We start from the raw sequence: 17,411 nt of genomic DNA, 5'->3' as shown, positions 1-17,411 counted from the left end.
TTTTTTTTAAATTTCCTTAAAAAGAAAATTTCTAAAAGACACCAAGCAATGCAGGTAATTGCCTGTTCATGTGGGCTGCTCACATAGGAAGCCCTACCACAGGCCAGCTGATTTAGTTCACTGCATTTTATAAGGCAATTCTCACTTGTCTATCTATCTGCAGCTTCCTTTCCTCCATGTTTTCTCCTTTCTCCTTCTCTCCTGCCCTCTGCCTCCACATATTATATTAGCAAATGCATCTACTATTAGATTACTAAATCCCTTGGTTACAGACGGACAAGTCTTCCACAAATGTAGAGAGTACACATGCGCCCTAATAAAGCACTGCTTCTCAGATCCAAAGAGATGATCATTCAAGAGGTTAGGCAACCACACTTTGGTCTTCCTTCTTCTTGAGCTTCATGTGGTCTGTGAATTTTATCTTGGGTATTCGGACCTTCTGGGCTAATATCCACTTATCAGTGAATGCATACCATGTGTGTTCTTTTGTGATTAGGTTACCTCATGCAGGATGATATTTTCTAGTTCCATCCATTTGCCTAGGAATTTAATGAAGTCATTCCATTGTGTAGATGTACCACATTTTCTGTATCCATTCCTCTGTTGAAGGACATCTGGGTTCTTTCCAGCTTCTGACTATTATAAATAAGGCTGCTATGAACATAGTGGAGCATATGTCCTTGGGGGGGAACACAAAACTCACAGGAATAAATACAGAGACAAAGCGTGGAGACTGAAGGAAAGGCCATCCAGAGACTGTCCCACTTGGGGATTCATCCCATATACAGTCACCAAACCCAGACATTATTGTGGATGCCAAAAAGTGCATGCTGACAGGTGCCCAATATAGCTATCTCCTGAGAGGCTCTGCCAGAGACTGACAAAAACAGAGGCAGATGTACCTAATCCCCAATGGAGGAGCTAGATAAAGGACTGAAGGAGCTGAAGGAGTTTGCAATCCCATAGGAAGAACAACAATATGAACTAACTGGACCTCTCAGAGCTCCCAGGGACTAAACCACCAACCAAAGAGTACACATGGAGTGATCCATGGCTCTAGCCGCATATGTAGCAGAGGATGGCCTTGTCTGGCATCAGTGGAAGAGAGGCCCTTGTTCCTGTGAAGGCTCAATGCCCTAGTGTAGGGGAATTCGAGGGTGGGGAGGCAGGAGTGGGTGGGGGTGGGAAACACCCTTATAGAAGCAGGGGGAGGGAGGATGGGATGGGAGTTTCCATGGAAGATGGTGGGAAACCAGGAAAGGGGATAACATTTGAAATGTTAATAAAGAAAATATCCATAAAAAATAAAAAAATAAAATATAAATAAAAATAAAAATAAAAATAAAAAAAGAGGTTAGGCAACAATGGCCATACTCTGCTATCTTACCAATAGTAAATATCAAGGGTTGCTTAACGATTAGCTTTGAGTAATTCATGTACTGTATTTGTAGTTCTTGCTTAAAAAAGAAATACAAGTTTCACTATGATAATGAAAAGTCAATTTTTGTTGAGTCCATATGGACAGTGAGTTGTTAGCACTCTGAGCACATTTTTAATTATCACATCTCACAGATAACCCTTTCAGCTCTTTACTGTTTTCTCCCTAGGAGCACTCAGAGTGGACAGATGAATCAATGTTTCTCAACTCCACCTAACTCTCATCCTACCCATCTTACCCACCCTCCCCACGCATCTGATTATTTCTGCTAGTCACCAAATCTAACTCAGGGCTGGCCACACCGACAAACACAAACTCTCGGTCTGAGTCTCCTCATAGCTCAGTTTGTTTTGGGGAGAAAGCACTGGAATGGAATCACCCTTTGAATTGGAAATAAACACAATTACTAATGATCAGCCATCCAGGAGGAAGAGCAACTGAGCCATGTTACCCCCCAGTCTGTTCCTGAGGTTCATTTTTCAATGGGGTTCAGCTGACTTTCAGGCTCTTGTTAAATAGGCACACTATTTTCCTTCAACAACTAAATGAAATATTTGGCTTCTGTAGTAAATAAAAACATACTCACATTTTTATATCTTTGCTGAACAGGAACATAAAAACTACTTAGTAGATTTGTTAGTTCAAGGCCAGCCTAGCCTACACAGTGAGTTCTAGGACAGCCAGAAATATACAGAGAGACTCTATCTCAAAACCAAACCAAACATAAGAAAACAAAAATAAAAACTTGGCTGGGATAAAATGTAAAGCTAGACTCCTGCTGTTGCTCAGGCCTACATGCCACCTATTTCAGTGTCACCCCTCAATCCCTCATCCAGGGCCTTCCAATAAACAGCCTGCATCCCTGCCCACCAGATGCTTGCATGTCAGACCTGATCACTGGCAGCTGATGTGTAGTGATCAAGCTGTTATGCTGTTTTACCTATCCGAGGCTGTCAAGTTAGAGCTACCAGAAACTACCTGCTGATACTATGGTTCTCTGTATAAAGGTGGAAATAAAATATAAAGCTTACGAATTGATGTTATTTTGAGAAAAATAAGTTAACTGAAACGACAAAGTCCAACAACATACTGAGAAAAATGTCTTTAGCAAATAAAGATTAGTACATTTATATGTTGAATACATTTAAATTGATGAGTTATTAATTAGAATATGATATCTAAACATATTCAACCTTGCTATGATTAAAGAAAGACTTATCACTATTAGCTGTTGTTTTCCTTTCCTCTTTTTTTTAAAAAAAAATTAGGTATTTATTTCATTTACATTTCCAATGCTATCCCAAAAGTCCCCCATACCATCCCCCCCACTTCCCTACCCACCCACTCCCCTACCCACCCACTCCCACTTCTTGGCCCTGGCATTCCCCTGTACTGAGTCATATAAAGTTTGCAAGACCAATGGGCCTCTCTTTCCACTGAGGGCCAACTAGACCATCTTCTGCTACATATGCATCTAGAGACATGAGCTCTGGGGGGTACTGGTTAGTTCATATTGTTGTTCCACCTATAGGGCTGCAGATCCCTTTAGCTCCTTGGGTGCTTTTTCTAGCTCCTCCATTGGGGACCCTGTGATTCATCCAGTAGCTGGCTGTGAGCATCCACTTCTGTGTTTGCCAGGCCCTGGCATAGTCTCACAAGAGACAGCTATATCAGGGTCCTTTCAGCAAAATCTTGCTAGTGTATGCAATGGTCCTTTCCTCTTTTTAATCCTGTGAGTTAATGCCACTGAAAGTGGTATAAAGCAAAAGCCCTTGGACACGTGTTATGGTAAAGCTAAATTTGCAGAATTGCTTTAAAAATCAATATGTATTATGTACAAGCAAAAATATTTGCATTTGACCCTACTGAGGAACTACCAACACATAGAAGAATCACGTTTTCATGGTACCACTGTGTACGGCATTGAGAAGTTAAGAGTAACTGGAGACCTAAGTGCAGCAGGACAGAATCAAGCCTTTACACGTTACAAAGGGTTCACAGGTGCACACAGAAGCTCAAGTAGTAGCAATCATTTCTACGCCTGGAAACAAGCATGTGCATTCATATACAGGCCTGCACACACACACACACACACACAAACCCACTAACATAGCAAGAGTTTAAAGGTTAAGTGGTACAGCACAGGCCTTTAATTCCAGCACTCAGAGGTAGGATCACTGCAAGTTTGAGGCCAGCCTGGTCTACATAGTGACTTCAGGTTAGTCAGTGCAGTATAGTGAGACACCATCTCAAAAACCAAAGAACCAACAACCAACTAACCATCCAACATGGACCCTACATACATAGAGCTATTTTGGTTTAATGGTTTACTTACTATTGCTAGTAATATAAGCTGTACGGAAGGAAGGGAGACCTACAAATAAAGGAGACCATTTATTTGAAAAAATACATAAACTTGTAGAGCAAGCACTATAACTAAGTATTTCCAGAACATGAGCCGTGCCAAGCGATACTCCACAATCTCTAGTCCTCGCCACTTATAACATAGGTACAATCAACAATTTGGAATTTACTTGATATAGTATGATCTGCTAATATTCACAGAACTGTAAGAACAATGCTGGAAAACAGTAAATTATCTGAAGTAACCATATGCCAGAAACAGAGATCTAAATGTGTCTCAGAAATGAGAAATTCTTAATAGATTCATTTTACATACTTTTGATCAAATTATTCCAAATTTCAAGCCTTTTAAGCAAAGGCTTCAGTAATTGGAGGTTATTACAGCTTCTTTCCCTGAACCTTCTTCCCTCCCCCCCCCCCCTTTAGCATTTCATGAACACAGTGAGATCATGGAATTAGCCATGATCATCAAGAACGAGTATGATTACTAAAAGTAACTTTCAGAGAAAGTTTTGTATGAACTTAAGTAGCTTATGGAAATGAACTGTTCTTCCAAACATTCTAATGCTATCATTAGACTTCCTTTCCCTACGTTACTAAATTTTAGTGTTATTTGGGCAGCAGCAATACAGTTTACTGTAGCTTCACAGCTGGAGGTCTGCATCTGTAAGTGGGGACTGTATTAGGAAGCACAGTGTGTGGAGACCTCGGGTCCTCATTCAGTTGATTGACAGACATGTGTCGTTTTGTGTGTCACATAACAAGTGTTAGTTACTTAACCTCTCCATCAGTTCTGACTTCCTCATTGCTGGTGACGTCTAACATCTCTCGTGCCTCTGAATTTACACAGTGTTTCTGCCAGCTGTCTTCAGCTTGCCACTTCAATGAGACCTACTCTCTGCTCTGAGGGCTTAGTGCATGAACTCCTGGACAGGATTCTCTGTCATCTGAAGAGCTATGGTCTCTGCCCACTCCCACAGCTCCTCTAAGATCTTTTTGAAATGCTAAGTGGTCAGATTAATAGTCCATAAGGAGTGGTGTGTGTGTGTGTGTGTGTGTGTGTGTGTGTGTGTGTGTGTGAGAGAGAGAGAGAGAGAGAGAGAGAGAGAGAGAGAATGAGAAATTATGAATATAGCCCCATGGAACCTCTAACCATTAAATACCTTTAATGTTTAGTTTGTTAAATGTGCATACTGCCACAAAAATTCTTCCATTTTATCTTAACAATATGCCAGAGTAAAGTTTTAAAAAAAACTTTTTGTAAACAATGAAGTTTCCTTTTTTTCTTCTTTATAAAAAATTTTATTTATTTATTTATTTATTTATTTATTTATTTATTTATTAATTATGTATACAGCATGCTGCCTGCATGTATGCTTGCAAGCCAGAAGAAAGCACCAGATCTCATTATAGGTGGCTGTGAGCCACCATGTGGTTGCTGGGAATTGAACTCAGGACTTTTGGAGGAGCAGCCAGTGACCTTAACCTCTGAGCCATCTCTCTCCAGCCCAAATAACTTCTCTTTAAGATAAAGGAGTATCCTAGGAATTAATTCTGAAACGCAGTCTGTATGATCATATGTAACATGTCTACTTATGCCTAGAAAACACATAAAATTTTGCATTTATGTATAAAGAATGTGGTCAAATCACAAACATGAGTATGTTTTCACATAAAAACAATTTCCCTACAAATAAGTTTATAAAGTTCATATCCATATGTACTATAGGGTTCATTACTAGTATTGTGTATATATGCCATTCAATACAACTTTCTAATTATAACTACATTTCTATCCTATGCTTAAGGATATTTTTCTTAGACAACTACATTGCTTCAATGCTTGTGAGATGTTATGTTTGCATAGCTCTTAGCCAAATTTCCTTTCTTTGCAATGGGAGGCTGGCCTAATTAAGTAAAAAATAATGAATGAGTTCGGGTACTGAGAGGAAGTGGTTTAAAGCACAGAAGAGAACAGTTCATTGTGCAATAGAGCTCACTTTATAATAGTGGTCTGGAATAGCACGGAGCATGCCAATTTAACTGAAAGACCTAATGATCATTACTTTTTACAAGCAGGAAAGTAACAACACTCATTATTAATGGGCTCATCTCCAAATATAATTATGACCCTTAGATATACAAAATAATCCTTGAACATTCAACCATATTAAGATGTTTTAAGTTTAAAAACTATGTTATTTACTGTGAAATGTTTAAAAATTATGTAAAGAAATTTAAGAGTAAATTATGTGAGATAATACTTAAAATAGAATTAGCTTTGTTAATTAGGATCAGAAGTCTTTCAGAGCTTTCTGGAAAAGTATGTAGAGTAGACATATACATTTGCCAATATTTTCTGCAGCCAGTTCTTTTATCTTCAATGGAGTGATGTTGGTGGCTGTAAACAAACACTTTATTGCAATTATCTTTGGTTTAGAACAGAAAGTTTTTCCCATTTTTCATTATGCCAACACAGTAACTTAAACACCATTAAAACCAATTTACCTTTTTCAATATTTATGAATTTCCAGCAAAAGGTGCCCCATTATAAAACATCAAAGCCTGGTAACTATGGCCCAATTACCTGTGATGATAGGAAGCTAGTAAAAAAGTAAAAACAAAACAAAGCAAAACAAACAAACCTTTTAGTACAAGCGAGTTTCTTGAAGTGCACATGTATCTTTGACCCTAAGAAAAGACACATGCTACTGTCACACAGTCTGACCAGAAGATGCTCAGATGTCCCAGGAAGGTCTCTGGTTGACAGTTTCCTTCACAGCTGCAGTTGAGCACTAACTGAGGAGGGGTCAGAAGCCTTGAACAGTGCTGGGTTTCAGAAACCAGAATTTCCTCACTCGTGTAAAGCCTACTTTAATTTTTTGATGGAATACAACCTTTGCAAAATATTACTAACAGTCTTCATCTTTGACTTTGTAATCTGAATTCTTTATCAATGAATTCATAACATACTGCCTAGTGAAGTAACAAATGATCCAAATCACCTTCACTGTTCAGTAGTACATTGTCTTAATTGTAGTCATTGTACACTTGTCTTAATAGAAATAAACCAGATGAACTTGTATAATCATGTAGATATTTCCTCATATCAAATACTACTTTTTAAACATCTAATGTCATCAAATCTAAACACTGGCTGTTAAAAACTTTTCTGGGAAATAAGTCATAATAGTCTCCATTTGTGAAGACCTACAAAAAGGGTTCTCGAGGGCTATCCCTAGAAGACAGAAGAACGTGGAACAACACTGGAAAGAGTTCTAACACATCCATCTACATCAGGAGAAAACACACACGTTTATTTTTTTACTCTTTGATCACATACCACATTTAATACACCTTTAAAAAGGAAAAGAAGAAAATCTCATCTCATAATTTACAAACAGAAAAATAAAAACAAAAATACAGAAGATAGAAAAACTGAGCCATAGCAAGGTTTAAAGATTAAAGGCCCATACCTTTAATCACAGCACTTGAGAGGCAGAGGCAGATGGATCTCTGTGAATCCCAAGCCAGCCTCAGCTCACAGAGGTTCTAACCTAGCCAAGGCTACACAGTGAGATCTTGTCTCAAAAAATAAAGTAAAGTTAAATAAAATAACATGAGCCATACACTATGTGTATTTAAACTGTGCAGAGTGCTGGAGACACTGAATAACTCCCTACTGAATGAAAATTGAGTCAAAACAGAAATTAATTTTAGAACTGAATGAAAATACAACATACTCAAACTTAAGAGACACCATGAAAATAGATCTGTATTGAATGTCATGTACAAAACTTCAATTCCAAGTGGATTGAGGACTTCATAAAACCAGACACCATGAGTCTGATAAAGAGAAAATGGGAACACACTTGAATTCAATGGGACAGGAAAACCCTAAAATATACAAAGAACCTAAAGAAAGTTGAACACCAAGAATATATGTAACACAATAATAAATGCAGTCGATAATTAAATGGAGAGTTCTCAAAAGATGAAACACAAATGGCCAGAAACACTTTAAAAATGTTTAATACTCTAAGCTGTCATGGAAATTCAAATTAAAACTATATTGAGATTTCATCTTACCCTAGTCAGAATGGCCAACATTAACAAAATACGTAACATAAGAAGCTGGCAAGGATGAAGGGAAAAGGAAACATACATTCACTGCCAGCTGGAGTGCAAACTTGTAAGTCCACTATGGAAATCAATCTACCACCAGATCCAGTATAACACTCTTGGACATATACCTAAAGAACTCAACATCCTACTACATAAAATACTCGCTTATCTACACTAAAGGCCTTTTGAAAAGACAGACTGAAACACACTACTATAGAAGCTTCCTAAAATATATGAAAGAAACTTAAATGGAGTCACCATGTAATGGGAGAGACAAGAGATCCAACTAGACAGACAACTTACAGAACCAAGTAAAACCCGTTCCAGATTACAGCTTATTGAGTCATTGACTAGAGGGGTCCATAACCCCTTCCCCCAAACACCACAAGCTATTGCTGAACTACAGGTTGCCCTCCATAATCAGACAGCAAGGCTCCATTGCTCAACACAACACTTAGTTATGCCCTCAAACATGGAGAAATTGAGATGGTGCTCAGCCTAGAAGCATCAACCATATTGACTAGGATTCCTATAAGTATCCCTAATGCTACTGAAGAGAGAAAATCACTTCTCTTAGCTACAAACCCTCTGACTTAAACTTCTCTTAGCTACAAACCCTCTGAGATACACTGGTCAATAGTGGTCATCAATTATGAGAATAACCAACTGCTTTTTGCTTTAATTTAAGGCCTACTCCACGGATAACCTATACCTGGCACTGTTATATGGCCAATAGTAACCTGACAACCCTGGGTTTGAGGGAGAAACCCAGGAGTGGGAATGTTCACAAAGTATAAGAGTTTAGAGTACTCAGTATTGAACAGGGTATCTTTATCAAGCCCCTCCGATCAAAGCTCAGGGATGTCTACAGTACAGGAGGGAGGACGGGAACAGCAGAGGTAGTGGATGACTCCAAAGAAAGAGCATCCTGCATGTACAACAGGGCTGATACACACAGGAGTATCAGAGACTCTGACAGACCACGTAAGACCTGCACAAATTCCAGAGAAGACAAAGTCCCAGCCCAGAGAAGTTAAAATGAGCACAACGTCCCATTCCTTACCGAGAAGCTATGCACAACTGATAGATGCTGAGAGAAGAAACGTCGGTGTTCTCCAGAGGAGCGGCACTGGATAAACCAACCAGACTCCAGGGTAGGCCCTCTGACCGGGAAGAGTGGCCAAGTGGACTCTCTTTTGTGTGCTTTGTATTTTGCTAGTTCGGCATGGCATTTTTTCCTATTGATTTGTTTTGTTTTTTCCTTTTTCTTTTTGAGAGAGAAAAAACATACAGCTGTATGCATAAGGAGGTGGGGAGGACCTGGGATGAGTTGTGGAGTGAAAAGAATATGATCAAAATACATTATACAAAATTTAAAAAATAAAATTAGTTAATTAATTTTTAAAAAGAAATTATCAAAGCATTTTCCAGGGTGACTACAACATTTTATCTCCCTATTAGCGATGTTTATCAGTGTTCTCTGGCTGAGTCAAGAATACAGGTAGACAAATAAAAACCCTCTTCATTGAAATCTGATCTTCTAAATGATTTCATGATAGTTTTGTGTTTATTACAATTTTTGAGGCACTTAACTTCACATAATACGATAAAGTTAAGTGTTTATTGAGAACTTTATTCTGAACAAAAGAGAAAACAGTAGCTCATTTGGAGAGTTCTGAATTAAATCTGTCCAGATTTTATTTTATTTTTTAAATTTTCTCAGTTAAGTATAACAGAAAAAAGAAAAATCCATTTATGCTAGGGAAATTTTTCCCAGTAAAAACAACAACAACAAAAAGACCAACTTTGATCTCATTTTCTTGGTGTGTTTTTATTTTTTTTTAATTAGGTATTTTCTTCATTTACATTTCCAATGCTATCCCAAAAGTCCCCCATACCATCCCCCCCACTTCCCTACCCACCCACTCCCCTACCCACCCACTCCCACTTCTTGGCCCTGGCGTTCCCCTGTACTGAGGAATATAAAGTTTGCAAGACCAATGGGCCTCTCTTTCCACTGAGGGCCATCCAGGCCATGCTCTGATAAATATGCAGCTAGAGACATGAGCTCTGGGGGGTACTGGTTAATTCATATTGTTGTTCCACCTATAGGGTTGCAGATCCCTCTAGCTCCTTGGGTACTTTCTCTAGCTCCTCCATTGGGGGCCCTGTGATCCATCTAATAGCTGACTGTGAGCATCCACTTCTGTGTTTGCTAGGCCCCGGCATAGCCTCACAAGAGACAGCTATATCTGGGTCCTTTCAGCAAAATCTTGCTAGTGTATGCAATGGTGTCAGCGTTTGGAGGCTGATTATGGGATGGATCCCCAGGTAGTTTTTTAAATACCAAAAAGTTTGAGATATAACAGCATTACAATTTAAAGGTATTAAGTTATAAACAAAAATGTCAAGGAAAAATTTTTTAACCTTCTGACACTGACAATCATCTTAAAAGAAAATTATATAATTATATATAAAATTATACACACGCACACACACACACACACACACACACACACACATATATATATATATATTAGAGCATACCTAGCATGGCAAAGTAGAAAAAATACACTAGTATCTCAGAAAAAAGATTGTTGAAAGACAATTATTTTCATTATGCTATTAGGAGACTTCTGTCCCAGTTTATATTTTCTTTTTTTTCTAATACTTTTTATTAGATATTGTCTTCATTTACATTTCAAATGCTATCCTGAAAGTCCCCTACACCGCCCCCCCCCCCGCCCCCCGCTCCCCTACCCACCCACTCCTACTTCTTGGCCTGGCATTCCCCTGTACTGGGGCATATAAAGTTTGCTAGACCAAGGGGCCTCTCTTCCCACTAATGGCCGACTAGGCCATCTTCTGCCACATATGCAGCTAGAGACATGAGTTCTGTGGGTACTGGTTAGTTCATATTGTTGTTCCACCTAGAGAGTTGCAGACCCCTTCAGCTCCTTGGGTACTTTCTCTAGCTCCTCCACTAGGGGCCCTGTGTTCCATCCAATAGATGACTGTGAGCATCCACTTCTGTATTTGCCAGGCACTGGCATAGCCTCACACAAGACTGCTATATCAGGAGTTTATATTTTCTAGTGGAACTGCCCTCCAGTAAATTTCCATAGTTGGCATGTGCTAAGAGGTGTACACAGGTATTACATCTGGCTTACCCCATGATCAAAATGGAAAAAGAATTAAGTTGCAAAGTTTTTACAAAGTTCTGATGCTGTCCATTACTGAAGCAGCCTTGTATTGTGACATCTTCCTCCACGTTATCACTACACACAATGAAGCAACAGCCATATACATCTCAGAAAGCCAATATAAACACTCTTCCCGTGACCTGCATGGGGAACACTGAAGTAGCAATCTGTTTTAACAACCTTCCAAATAATGCAGGTGGATGTCCTAGAGTGAGAAGCAAGGGTTACCACTAAAAAACACCCGTGCACCCTCCCTAAAGAGCCTAGAACAAGATTTTATGATAGGCAATCTCTGAGGAAAGACACTACTGACCTGTGTGGTCGGAAACTTTTATTAACATAAACTTTTGGAACTCCCTACTTTCTGACAAGAATAGTCAAATTGGTTAGGATATGTCCAAGTATTTGGAATAATATATGAATGCATTTCCATACAGTAGAGCCTCATCGACCCAGAGAAAGACTCCTTCTGGGCCTCCATCCTCACTTCAGCTCTTATCTTCTCCTGAAGGCACTGTCCACAGTTTCCCCTTGATTAACCAAATTCCTTGTGCTATATGAAAGAAACAGCATGGGGTTAGGGGTGCTGCTCTGTGGCAGAGTGCCTGCTGGTGCATACGAGGCTCTGGTGGGGTATGATCCAGCTGATCTGTAGAGGATAAGAGCCATGACCTTATATTGAGGACTATTTTAACTAGTTTATATCATATGTCAATTCCTTCTTTATGCCCCGACTACTCTACAGAAAACAAATGCAGAAAAACTGAGTGTTTACTTACATGATCATCATCACCATAATAAGCTTTCAAATTAAAAACTTTAGTCTCCTATAATTAACATATATAAATACGGATTTCAAATATCTTGATAGCAAGATCTGGATGTGGCTTGAGGCAAGAAATACTTGCCTAGCATATTCAGTAGGAGGGCAGGAGACAGAAGGCACGAAGCAGGAGGGAAGGGATGGGATGAAACAGGTTGTTACCTTTATCATCTTTCAAGTAATACTTTCGGGTCTCTTCTCTCCAACGGCTGATAAAATTTTCTGGAGTTAATAGCTACTTGTAATAGAGGACTGATCCATCTAAGAACTACTGTAGACTAGAGAAAGCTACAAAAGCAAGGAGTTTGGAGAACAGGTGGCATAGGAAACCTTTGTTCTAGGTTTTAAGAAAAAGACTAAAAATCCATTCCCATGTTTGAACTCAGAAACATTCATAAGGAAAGAATAGTAGATGATTCTGGGCTTAAGTTCTCAGGCTCAAACAATCCTTATTCTAGTTTATCATAAAGAGTAGGAAATTACATAGTATCACTCTATACTAATAGAGTATGTAATTGCTTGAACTATGCTGTAGTATGAGGTTGTTGGCTGACTACTGAAATTTTCACCAAGTCAAAAGACATGATTAAAAAAACATTTTAAAACAGAATTTCTCTTGTAAAGATTATAATGACCTTCATGAGAAGTCTGATGACACAGCCTAAGTTCATAGAGACTATAAACTATACGGATGTCAAGTCAGGCAAAAGTTTCATATAAATGTAGTTAAAGTAATTCTAAAGTTTGTTTTTACGTTACAGAACTGAGCAAATGAACAAATGTAATGAGAACATTGGGAGCTGATTATTCTGAGCAAACAGCAGAGAAATCCAAATCCAGACAGTCGGGGGGTTAGCCACAGCTACTCAGAAAACACACTGTGATGGAAAACAACCTACAGATTATTATTAGACTAAAGAGACATAAAATTAGACATGCCACTTCCAGAGACTATAGGTTAGACGATAATATATATGCTGAGTGAAGTACCCTGTTTTAGTAACTGCAGTAAAGCTGTGTATCAGAATGTTCCTGGGATTAGCTACATATTTAGGTGTAAAGCAGAATGAGTCAAAATATATTCCAGGGTTTAAAAAAAACACATCAATCTTTACTTCTCTTTTCTTTAAACTAAATAATTTCAATTATTCTCCTATGTTTAGGGAGAATTGAGGTCTACAGAAAAAGAACTGTAGTTTAAATGTATTCAGTTTAATAAAATTGCTGCATGCCTATCCAAAGGACTTACAGTCTCAAACACTAATAGTGTGTTTGAGAAGAACAAGTATGCATGTGAGTAATTATAATGGACAAGAAGCATGATACAAAAACCAGAGTTAAAGTTAAAGCACTGGGGATGGGGTTGGGAAATAGCTCAGCTTGTAAAGTACTTATCAAGCAAACATGGGGAGATGAATTCAGACTTCTAGCACCTATGTAAAAGCCAGGTGTGTTGGCACACATCTGCAACTCTAGCACTGAACGGAGTGAAAGCAGAGATCCCTGGAGCTCCCCAGCCAGCCATCCTAGCCAAGTGGATGAGCTCCAGGTTCAGTGAGAAATCTGACAGCAGAAAATGATATAATTGTGGAGAGCAATTGAGGAGAACACCCTTTACATGTATGTGTACACACACACACACACGCACACACACACACTCAGTACCAATGGTAGGACTAACGAGATGACTCAGCAGGTAAAGGACCTTGTGTGAAAGCCTGAGTTCAATCCCTTGGCTCAGAAAGGTAGAAGAGAAGCAACTTAAGATATCTGCCCTATGACACGTGATATATGTACCATATGTCACACACTGTGGAATGCACACTGAAACACAAACATCACAATACACACATAGTATTAAAATTAAAAAAACACTGGGGAGTGATTCATTCCAACTACTATATTAGCTAACATTTACCATTTACAATTTTCTTAGGCATTTATTGAGTACTTTGCATATTAATTCACTGGATGCAGAAATAATCCTAAAAGTCACTCTCATTATCATGCCTTTACAGCTGCAACTGAAGCAACAAAAGTACAGGGAAGTTGACCCTCTGGCCACAGGCCACCTAGGCAAGCGGTTGCCCAACCAGGTTTTGAATCCAGGCTGGTAACTCCATGAAACACGGCTTAATAAATGAAGTAGAATATGAATTGATTCTTAAAGGATGGATAGATTTGAATAGGTAAGAAATAATGAAAATTTTATACTGGTATTTATACTGGTTGAAAAGTAAAACTGAGGATAAAGAGATAATTAACACAGATTTAAAAGTGAAATCTAAAGGTGATGGTGCAAGATATAAGGAGAAAAACAGGTTAGAGTAGAGAGCGGTAGATTGGAGAGGCTGAGAACTGACTCTAAGGATGAACACAGCCTTTGTTAGTAAGACATACAATAGAGTAGTTCTTACAGTAGCCATCAACTTGTTATATAGTTCAATCAATGAAGTAGAAAGCATCGTAGCTAAGATAGCAGACAAGAGTGAAACCTTTGTAGGCACTAGTCAACGACTGGTTTCTGAGTAACCCACTGTCATCTGCTGTGCAATCTTCATATTTTTTACAGTATTTATAAAAACCTGGCGACCCAATACAAAGGATGCAAATAGGAATGAGGTTTCTAGGACAGCAATAGCTCCATGTCTCCATATTTTGTGACTCAAGTATGCAGTGTCTCAGCAACAGAGTCTTACTGTCAAGTTCTGGACTGTAATCAATAGCATTGGCAATAGGTTGTCATGTTTTGGGTCTGAGATCTCACTAGCTAACAACTCCCAATGGGAAGAATACATTCCTGGCTCTGGCCTTTGTTTTAATTTAATTTTTAAGATTGATTTTATGTGTTTTGCCTGCGTGTATGTATGTGGTATATATACATACATGTAAGAGCTTGCTGCTCTTACAGAGGACCCAGGTTCAGATCCCAGCACACATACGGCAGTTGACAACTGTGCGAGGGATCTGGTATCCTCTTCTGATCATGTGAACATCAGGTGCACCTGTTCCACGGGGCTGAGCATTCTGCATTCTCTTATTCTCTGCACCTCTGCTTTCTCCTCCTCCACCCAGTTTAACCTTCCTGTTCAACTACTCTCATTTGACCCTTTATAAAACTACATCTGTCTCTTCTAACTAGACGATTAAGTAGTAATCCATAACTGGCCACAATGCAGAGAATAAGAGAATGTGGGATGTGTCCCATGGAACACAAATACCTCAGTTCCTCCTCTCTAGACTCACACATTGCTGAGAGGTTGGAAAGAAAGCAAGAGCCAGAGGCAGTAATGATTTCGAGAAAACTGTGTCTCCTTGCACATGTGTGATGGGGCAGCTACACATATGAACTCATAGCAGTTGTGACAGGAAGCACAAGACTTGTGCAAGCCCAAGAAAGACCAAATCCCGGTATGGAGGGAGGAGCTGGGCGTCAAGTCCCACCCTAGCCAAGGAACTACTTTAGCTGTTGACAGAGGAGGAGTCCGTTTCCTCTAAGTGTGCAGCCCCTGCCAGGAGAAGGCTATACAACCAAGAATATTTGGGAAGCATAAATTATTTTTGATGGGTTTAAAAAAATACAGTGTTGAATGTGCAGGCCATGGGGGAGGGGATCTGGGAAAACTTGGAGGACGGGATTGAATATGATCAAAACTCCTTGAATGGAATTCTCAGAGAAGTAATGAAATATTTTTTAAACTTATTTTTTGCAGCAAAATAAAATTAAAGTACAAGAAAATAATTGAAGAAATAAATCTTTGACCTATGCTAAAATATTCCACCTAAAAAAACCACTTTAAATGATATTTAAAAATCAAGTTCCCTTTCAGAGCTTCTGAAAGTAAGGAAAATCCTGAGAATTGGTACAATAACCTTGAGTTAGCGCCACGGCTGCCTGAGGCTGTGCCTGCCTTAGAGGCCCGCAGTGGAAGAGGAAGATGGAGAAGGTTGTCCTTGACTGTCCCTGCAGAGCTGGGACAACCACAACCACATAAAGGCAAAACCCTTCAAACGCTGCGATCCTGTGAAGCACATACAAAAGTCCAAACAACAACAAAAGAAGAAGATCTCAGCTACAAGAACAGAGAGACAGACAGACCTCCAAGCTGAAAAGCTAAGGACAATGGTCTTCAGTTCTATTTGGAGATGCTTTAATGAAGAACGAGAAAGGCTTTCTGTGAGATTGCCCTTAACCCCAAACTGCCAAGAAGCACAGATGAAAGTGTCACCAAACTGAACTCACACTGTTACAAAATCCGCAGGAAAGGAAGTAATCAGGAGCGCACTCAGCAGAAGAAATGAACGGCAGAATTAGAACCCCACTGAGTATCAACTACCAGGAAAAAGTATCCAACATAAAAATCATACAATCAGGGAACTGAAATATGACCATGAAAATGTTTATTTAAAACAAAGCAAATATAACTGAGGGTAATAAGATATAGTTGTTCAGATAAACACCAAGCAGAAAAGAGCACTTTGTTTAAAATAAGACTTTGGATGGTTGAGGAAAGAATTATAAATTACTAGATGATGAAGGGATTTTCTTAACTTTTATTACATTCGATAAATGGAATTGTAGTTATGATGTCATTTGTATATTCTAAAAAGTAAAACTTAACATTTGATTTAAAATATGGGGGGTTGAATTTCATGAAGTCAGCGTAGGAAACATGGAAAGCAACAAATCTGAGTGATATGAAACTCTAAAATTAAAATGAGTATGCACTGGACACTAGCTTTGTTACTAAAATATCAAATACAGCCAAAGAGACATTTCAAGTATGGGAAGATGGCTCTGAAGGGAATAATCACAGTGAACACAAACCTTACATCAACAAGCAAAGCAAAGCTCACCTTCCTTCGGGCTGACGGCAGCAGGAAGACTACTCCAGTCAAGGGTCCAAGCAGGACAAGGGTGCGGAGAAAACATGGCTTCAATGCCTTTTTCCTAGAGAAGGAAGGAGGTTCCAGGTTAGTGAACTGATAAAGCCCTGTTTTCTATTTTCTACACTGACAAAGGCAATTAAAAGTAATCACATGTGCACCAAAATATTTAGTGATATAAAAAAAATGCAAAATGTTATAAAAAAATAGAAAATGCCATTTTAAAATCAGCACATTGCTATTATCTTTTAATTGTGGTAATAAAAGTAAGGCTGAGAACATTTACAAGTAATCAGCCAATAAACATCCAAGGCAGGGGCTGGAGAGGCAGCTCAGGAGTTAAGAACATTTGTTACTCTTGCAGAGGACCTGGGTGTGGTTCTCAGCACACGTGGTCGCTCACAACCATTGTTAACAACACTAGTTCCAGGGAATTCAATGTCTTCTGATCTCCTCTAGTACCAGGCAGTCATGTAGTACTTACACAGACATGCAGTCAAAGTACTATATGCTTAAAATAAATGCTGTAATAGAAAAAAGTCACTTGAAAATAAAATTTTATCAAAATATA

The 17,411-nt window shown here is 38.8% G+C and overlaps 1 protein-coding gene across 6 annotated transcripts in view; it reads right to left on the bottom strand.

Moving 5' to 3' along the window:
• Nucleotides 1–17,411, bottom strand: part of Gstcd (glutathione S-transferase C-terminal domain containing) — a 104,115-nt gene that overhangs the window by 64,119 nt on the left and 22,585 nt on the right. For all 6 annotated transcript variants that reach the window (XM_021157659.3, XM_029475262.2, XM_085835512.1 and 3 more), the window contains one exon: nt 16,811–16,904. In XM_021157659.3, the coding sequence (XP_021013318.1) occupies nt 16,811–16,904 (94 nt within the window). The remainder of the gene's footprint in view (nt 1–16,810; nt 16,905–17,411) is intronic.

The sequence above is a fragment of the Mus caroli genome, unplaced genomic scaffold, assembly GCF_978045245.1.
Source record: "Mus caroli unplaced genomic scaffold, Mus_caroli_1 scaffold_3, whole genome shotgun sequence".
NCBI classification, from domain to species: domain Eukaryota; kingdom Metazoa; phylum Chordata; class Mammalia; order Rodentia; family Muridae; genus Mus; species Mus caroli.
This window is presented reverse-complemented; position numbering and strand designations above follow the sequence as displayed.